This window comes from Nanorana parkeri, unplaced genomic scaffold (assembly GCF_000935625.1).
Source record: "Nanorana parkeri isolate BGI_ZX_2015 unplaced genomic scaffold, ASM93562v1 scaffold774, whole genome shotgun sequence".
Lineage (NCBI taxonomy): Eukaryota > Metazoa > Chordata > Amphibia > Anura > Dicroglossidae > Nanorana > Nanorana parkeri.
In genome coordinates this window covers 164,494-173,012 of record NW_017307042.1, presented here as the reverse complement: position 1 = coordinate 173,012, position 8,519 = coordinate 164,494, and the positions used below count along the sequence as shown (strand labels likewise).

Below are 8,519 nucleotides of genomic sequence, written 5' to 3'. Positions count from 1 at the left end.
TCTCAGTCCTATTTGTTTATTAAAGGTAAAGTCCAAATAAAAAAAAAAGAAAGAAAGAAATGCATTATCTTCATAAAAGAAATCATGTCCACTTGTAATTATTTTTGCATTGGAGCCAGTAAAGCACTGCAGCTGTGATCAGAGGATGGCGAGTGCAATGCTCTGGCTCCTGCAGATTCTTCCTTCTGTCCCTGTCATGACCAAATGGACATTCAGCAACAGGGATAGGAGAAAGAATGAATGGACAAGTGCATTGACCTCATTTGTACTCCATTGAAAACAACAAGTCACTCGGTCACGGTGGCTAATGTAACCTGTAGTTTCTCCAGTTACAGATGCTTGCATGGGACTTGTAAAAGGATGATGTGGCTGAGTGGGTGGGAACACGCATCGAAGTGCCATTTTAAAGAAAAAAAATGGAGAAGAACCCCACAATTCACCTCTCTTACTCTATTCAAAACTAAAGGTTTTGGCTGCAGTTCCACTTTATCCATTACATTAACAATGACACCTCAGATGTAGCGTGAATCAGATCTGCAGTGCGCCAGGCTGTGTTATATTTGATGCTCTCCTGGTGCCTATTCTCCAGGGTGACAGCAGGAATACGAACTCTGTAGAGATGAATGTAAGTTAATAGACCAGGGTTAGGCAACCTTGGGACACATGTCTCAAGATGCTTTGCAAGACTGACAGTCACAGGCATGACTCCCAGAGGCAGGTGCATGATGGGATTTGTAGTCACACCACAGCTGGAGTGCCAAGGTGGCCTATCCCTGGAACCATAGTAATCTTGCCTGCATATTGAAACACAGTTACTGGAAGAAAACTGAGAGTAAACATTGCCCAGGGGCTTATACCAAAAATCAGATCTGTAAAATACATAAGGAGAGGGATCTGTACGCAGTTTTCATATATCCCGTTTTCTTGTCAGCTACTAACAAACTGAGCTGAGGCTAAAATTCTTCCCCGGGCTGCATACTAGTTTCAAGGCAGACAGGTCACTTGTCTGTGAACCCTGGAACAAGCATGCAGACAACAGCTATTGAGCTGAGATTAGTATTTATTGCTGTGCGGATTTTTTTTTGTCTCAGCAACTACCAAACCCCCACATTCTTATGTAGGTGTCACGGGAACAGGCGGTGAGGCGAAGCCTCCCTAGCAGGGTGACAGACAGACATTTGTGTCTGGACTTGGCCCTTCTCTTCCCTTGTATATTCACAGTATGTCTTGTATTCTGTGAATGGTTCACATAAGGGGAAAAGAAGGGGCAAATAAATGACCCAATCACCTCCCTGTATGAGAGCCACAGCGCTGGAAGTAGCTGTAGTATCCGGCATATACAAATGTATGAATTGCACAATAAATAGAAGTGATCTGCACAGTTGACACACCTGGCCAGAGGTAACTTTTTTACACATTGATTTGATGTCCGTGCCTGTGGATCCAGTTTAAAGACCAAGTCACACTGCTGGGGAGGCATCCCCTCACTGCCTGTCCCTGTGACACCTGCAAAAGAATGTGGGGGTGCGGTAGTTGCTGAGAATAAAATTAATATGGACAGCAATAAAAACATTGTCAAAAATTCTAACCCTTCCCTGTTCTCCTAAAATGTGCTTGTGTCAATGTCTCCAGGTTGAGGTCCTCATTTAGCTGTCCGGCAGACTGCCCAGAGGACCCCCAACATGCGTGTTACCTCTGGGCAGCCTGAAGCTACCTAAAAAATATATATATAGTGCAGGTATCGGCGCTATGTATCGGGGCATTTTCACAAGTACTTGTGGAAATGCCCTGTATTGGTCCCTAAACCGATACTAGTAATAGGGGTCATGCATATTCTTATTTGAATCTTGGTGTGCTTTGTGTATTTCTTCAAGATCCGTGCAGTAATCCAGTGTGAAGCTTTGCTTCCCTGCAGGAGCTTCCTGTAATAAAGAGCAGTCACTGCTGCTCTCTCCTCTTGTGCAGGGTGACTGTTATTGCATCTGCCCCTCTTGTAGTTTTCTGCTGACAGCCTGTAGTGAGTGGAGCCCTTGGGTCCCTTCCACAGCTTTGCTTTCGGCACAGGCTATGCTCAACACAGTGATGATGGTGCCACTACTTTTACAAGGTAATATCTGGGTTCGTAAAGGCATTTGGTGCACACAAAATGCATTTATATCCTTTGTGGCTATGGAGTAATATATATATAAATGAAAGAGGTGTGCCTTTATTTCATCTCTGTACAAAATCTGATTTCAGCTTATTGTAGTCTGTTCATTTAAATGTATTTGGTTACGGCACCTTGTACATTCTCTGGTCTTTGTCACATTTCACTGAATAATGCCATGTGTGAAATAGTTGCTCAATAGCCCCTTTAACCCTGTTTGTGCAGTGTAATGCGTATTCACTTCCCTCTAGGCAAATGTTACACTATAGCACAAATCAGTGTATTTCTCATGACTATTTTTTCCCCTTTCGCTCCTCCTCAATCTGCAATGTGAAGTTGGAAAGATCCTTGTCAGCACTCCCAGTTCTGTCACGTGACAGTAAAAGCAGAAACACTTCGCCTATAAAGAGATCAGCTAGCTTGCTATTGTTCAGAAGAGGCAGCCTGTACAACTCAGTGGTGTCTATCCTTCAGAGAGACTCAGGGACCTAAGATGGACTCATCAGACAGAAAGGAATCCAACGGGTAAACACGTTACTCTTATTTGTTATCTTTACATGCTAAACTATGTGTGTGACTTACCCCTGCTTCTATTGTTGTCTGTAGAGTACATAATGTACCTTTATTTAGCTTTTTATTCACTGGTTGAATACAATTTTTTTTTTTCCCAATAGGTTGGAAAATCATTTCCCATTATATCCATCTTCAGTATTTATATCATAAGATGGATGGACAGCAAAAAAGGAGTCTGTAGTGGAGTCTTTAAGTTGTTTTTGGGGCAAGGGATAGGATAGGTTGCATCATTTGTCCCATTCTGGATTTCCTAAGAATCCTATTTAACAAACAACTTTTATACTGTTACCCATCATCTTGTCTATAGAGTGATCTCTGAGTTGTGTTTAGAATGTAAGCACTCATGAGAATGTCTAGAATTTGCTAGGAAAGAATGTGGAACATGCAGATAGGCAGCTTATTAGTATTATTGCCCAATTATTGGACACGTTATAAAAGTATGTCACTTCAATAACTGCGGTACTGGTACAACATTGCCGGCCTCTTTTAAATGAGTTGTATTGCAAGTTTCTTTTAGTACTGAGCAACTATGCAAGCCTGTTTTCATTTTATAAACAGCCTGTCATAATAAGCAATAGTTCTCTTTACTGTCCTCTATCTCTTACCTGCTGCTTTACAAAAAAAAACGACCTAGGAAAGGAGTTCTGCAGATGTCCTGCAGTTTTCAACAGGTCAATTAAAACACTGGCCCTGGGAACCCCACATGGCAAATCATAGTTCTTATACTGTAAATAAGATCTGTAATCACGACATTCTGAAATCACAACCCAGTGTTAAAATGTATGTATACTTTATGTTTTTTTCAGCCTTGGATAGCGTAGGGAGGGGTTGAAACCATTGTCAGTTTATTTTTTGCTGTCTGTGTAGCATTGGGGAGATTTCCTTTACTTTCTATCATAAAGATGAAACAAAATGACAACAAACAACAAAATGAAAGAACGTTCCTCCTTAGACAGTTGTCCCAAGAACAAGTGTCCCCATTAGAAGATTATCCTTCTATTCCTGCTCTGGGAGCAACTGTAAAATTTTGGATTTCTCATCATTTTCTGTTTCAATGATAACAGCCAAAGGGATAAATAGAGCAGTTTAATCTCCCCAGTGGGACAGGGACAGTAAAAAAGAACTTCAGAGTGGTTCTAACACTTCCCCACACTAACAAAAATTGAAAACAAAAGTTCTGGTTATACAATTTAACACATAGGAAGACAGCTATCAAACTGTGAATTAACATTTCAAAAACGGACCACAACTGCCGTAGTACGGTAGTAAGCGCCACACACTTTAGCCCACACACCACACTTTTGTGGGATCATTTGCTGAAAAGCAGGGGCATAGTTGAAGCAATGAGTTAGGCTTCTGTGGGTAAGAACTTTTGTTTTCACTATATATTACATTTTGCAACAACCCTCTTTCTGTATATGCTATGAAAGTAGGTCATGCAGATTATTCCTGATTTCGCAAGTATTGATGTGGCATAAAACAACATACTTCTTACATTCTATTCTAATGCTTTGCTGAGAGAAACTCATTCTTTATCTACTAGCACCTTTATTAATGGTAGGGTAATGTAGAAACCATGATGTAGGCAAGATGATGTCACAGCGAGGGACCGGTCTTACACACAGGTAGGTCTCTTGAAGATTTCTAGGACAGGAAAGCATTGTATTGTTTAAAGTCTAATCTAACTGGATATTACTTACAGGGCTGGTTCACACCATATGCAGTTGTGATGCAGTCCGTTCAGTTTGGCTGCTGCAGCCAAAATACATCACAATGCTTTCCTATCGGCTTACTTGTGCTGTATTCACACAATTGCAGTCCGTTCAGATGCAGTCAGAAAAAATACTGTTCGTCCTATTTTAGCTGCATCTGATCGTACCGGAACGCATCAAAATGCATCAAAAACGCATGCAAATGCACAGAAACGCATCCAAATAAAAACCCCACAGAATTGATTGTGTCATCATCCAGGGACTTCCTCTTTGTAGGTACAGCCAACACTATCACCATGCCGGCCAACAAAGCAAGCATGTCTGAGCTCCAAAACAAACAAAGGAAATGCTCTGACAGGAAAAAGGAAGTGACCTAATTGTCTAATTAGCATTTTATTTAAAAAAACGCATCACAAACACGTCCAAACAGATTGCAATGCAACTGTGCAGACGCACACAGTTGTGATGCAGTTTCTGGTGTGAACTAACCCATATTGTTTAGTTTGTGCATAGTGTATTGTGTAAAGTTTGTGAATAACTATTACAAAATACTACTTCCAACTTATACAATAAATGTTTTACATGTTTGCCTGAAGCATCTATATATGAAAATCATTGTCTCCTTTAGTGTTATGGAGGAGTTGTCTGAGGCCTTGAAAGAAGCAACAAAGGAGGTCCATAAGCAAGCAGAAGACACAGAGTTCATGAGAAATTTTCAGAAAGGACAAGTCACATTACATGAATTCAAGGTAATGTTTTACTTGCACATAAGAAATCATTTGTTTTTTTACCTAGCTGCAAATGGCATGATAACATTGTGGAGGTTGTCCATGATGAATGTAGTCAGTACAGAGTGTTACATTTTTACCCTTGAGATTTATCATGTAAAAATAACCCAGGCCTTTTATCTGATAATCTGACTTTCTCTCGTTTATAGCTTGTCATGTCGTCCTTATACTTTGTGTATGAAGCCCTGGAGGAAGAGATTGAACGCAACAAAGAAAATCCAGTATTTTCTCCACTATATTTCCCCCTGGAACTCCATCGCAAAAAAGCTTTGGAAGAAGATCTTGAATATTTCTATGGACCACAGTGGCGAAAACAGATCAGTTTCCCACAGTCAACAAAAAATTATGTAGAGAGACTTCATCATGTCGGTCGTAAGGAACCAGACGTGCTGGTGGCCCATGCATACACCAGATACCTAGGAGATCTTTCAGGTGGCCAGGTTCTCAAAAAGATTGCTCAGAAAGCACTTCAGCTACCAGCCACTGGGGAAGGACTGGCCTTTTTCACATTTGACCATGTTACCAATGCAACAAAGTTCAAACAGCTATATCGCTCCAGAATGAACTCTCTAGATGTTGGCATTGCTTCAAAAAAGAGGATCTTAGAAGAAGCAAAGACAGCATTTCTGCTTAATGTAAAGGTAATTGTTTTCTAATTTTTTTTTCGGAAAAGAAGAATTTCCTTTAAATTAATAGATTATTAATTAATTCTAAAAAAGGATAACTAAATTATTAATCCATGGGTACTACTGTACTCCTTCACCAAAAGAGATCCTGGGTATCAAAGTGGAAACAGATTTTCCAGTACATTAGTAAAGATGAAGGAGGATTTCACTCAGTCAGGCAACATAAAGGAAGTGTTTTTTTTATGAGGCTTGCACATCACATGGTAACTGGAGTTGGTACTAGTTTAGACTGTAGTTGTACTTTGAGCTTATGGGCAACGATATGGTTCACAGTTTTTTAAGGTTGAGCAAAGGCTAAAAGTGTGGTGCTGGACCTGAATCATGGAAAAAGAGTGTACACGTAATATCTTAATATTCTTTTTATCAGCAGACTTTTGATTTAATTTAGTGTACACTTTACTTTCCATTTTGCCAAAAACAGTAAAATAGAAGCATGCTGCACACACGATGTATGTATTTCTTTATTTATTTGTATGTTTGCCATGCCCGTCCTTACAAGGAGCCCTGGCAAGGGTATTTTATTTTTACATTTATCAATACAACAGGAGAGAAGCTGTGACTGTTTTCATATAACTAATGTATTGGATTCTTTTTTAAGGTGTTTGAAGAATTACAAACATTATCAACAATACAGAATGACCATATAACAGATGAACCTTCAACATTAAGAAGCAGAGTGCCCAAAACAAATAAAGGTTAGATATTATGATTTCATTTTGAATTGATCCTTCAAGCTGCAAAATAATAACAGGAAAATAGTAATATTGATAATAATGTTATTCACAAAAAAGTCCGGTCGCAAATTACAAGTTTCGCTGAAAATTTTTATTGCAGCACACAGGCACACATCATGGATCTGCTATGGATCCTCCTCACTCCGACATGTTTCATCCAATCTCTTTGACTAAGTCCATCTCTATGAAACATGTCAGAGTGAGAAGAATCCATGGCAGGATAACGTGTACCTGTGTGCTACAATTAAAACGTTTAGCAAAGCTTGCAGTGTGCACCCGGACTTTTTTGTGAATAACTGCTGATGCTGGAGCAAGATGGGCTTGACCAGTGTGCACCCGCTGTTCTCTCTAGTGCTGGTGTGAAGGAGCAGTGATATTCGGCTGTGGGAGTTAATCAAAATAATGTGCTTTTCATTATTCCTTTTTATTTTTGCTTTTGTAGGACAGGTAGTCTTAGTTGTAGCATGATGACTTACATAGTAGAGATAAGCTAATATTTTGCACCAGTGGTTCACCTGATTTGCTCCTGAAATCTTATTTATTGGTTTTTTTTTTAAACTGTGATTTCTAATGAAGGCTATTAGCCTGCTTGTCACGCACCTGGTTGGAGACTGAATGTATGAGGAGGCGTCCCTTGCACCTAGTGTCCCGAGGACTCTGAGGATGGGGACAGAGTCCAAGTAGACAGCGAGTGGCACAAGTGCCAGTGGTGATAACACCGTGCGAGCTGAAATCCAAAAGTCTTGGAAAGGGAAATGCAGTAAACGAGCCAAGGTCAAATCCAATCGAGCAGCAACGGTACAGAGGGGTCAGGCAGAAGCGAAGTCCATTAAACAAATCCGAGGTCAGGGGCAGGTAGCGAGTAAGAATAGTCAAGACAAATCCGGGTCACAGCAGATCAGGCAGATAATCACACAGGGAACAGGAGTACACAAGAGAGCTGACGATATTCCAGCAATATGGTGGTGCTCAGGCTGGGTTTATATAGGGGAAGTGGTTAGGGCGATATGTCACTTCCTGTGCGCCATTTTCACGCGCTTTTGTGCGCCCGGATGTGATTGTCTGCGCATGCGTGGAATAGCGGTCTCTCCATAGAACACGAATGAGCGCTTTGCACATGCGCAGTTACAGGGGATCGCTTACACTGCTATATCATTCATATTGGCTGGTATCTACATGGTGGTTTCAGGACCATGAAAGCAACCAACCATGCTGATAGCAGCTCATGTGGACTTTAAAAAAGCGGTCCTAAAAAGTGGGCACAAGGGCAGGTAAGTTGTTACTTCCTACGGTTGAACACGAAAAGGCTGAAAGGAATTAAAAGTGTTTAGATAGGATTTTTAATTGTTTACAAATTTTAAAGTATTATTGAATCTTTGTTGAATCTACATAATTCATTTCCCATCATTCTCTAACCTTAACATTAGTAATACAATACATCAAAATACCTAAAAGAAAAGAGCATATCCTATTCAGAATTAAATGTATCTTTGTAATTCAAGTAGCAAAAGTATTGCAAATAAAAAACTAAAAGCAGGCAAATGCTAACCTCAAGCATATTTATGTTCTTCCTTTTTAGCAGAAGAGCCCAGCTACAGGAGCCATACCTCTGAGCAGACAGCATTGTTCAGTCAGTTTCCTAGATGGGTTGCCATTGGTGGATGCGTTCTCTTGGCCATCATGGGACTTTACATTTTGTAAAAAATGTTATAATGAACTGTTAAACTATAGGCATCTCTGAAAGGTAGCCACTGCTGAGTCTACATAGAAGACAAACTTTGAGATGGTTTGCGTTATGACTGTTACACCAAAATACACAAAATCATCTTCTTTGATTGCTCTGCCTAAACAAAAATCTGTCATATGCGCTGACATCGCTC

The 8,519-nt window shown here is 40.2% G+C and overlaps 1 protein-coding gene across 2 annotated transcripts; it reads left to right on the top strand.

Moving 5' to 3' along the window:
- Positions 1-2,573: 2,573 nt before the first annotated feature.
- Positions 2,574-8,519, top strand: HMOX1 (heme oxygenase 1). Of its 2 annotated transcripts, none has more exons than XM_018564709.1 (5): positions 2,574-2,671; positions 5,060-5,180; positions 5,369-5,860; positions 6,504-6,600; positions 8,222-8,519. In XM_018564709.1, exons 1-5 carry the CDS (start codon positions 2,640-2,642, stop codon positions 8,338-8,340), a joined length of 861 nt encoding a protein of 286 aa, XP_018420211.1. In that variant the 5' UTR covers positions 2,574-2,639; the 3' UTR covers positions 8,341-8,519. The 2 variants fall into 2 exon arrangements, with proteins under 2 accessions (XP_018420211.1, XP_018420210.1); XM_018564708.1 differs by having other exon boundaries at positions 8,219-8,519.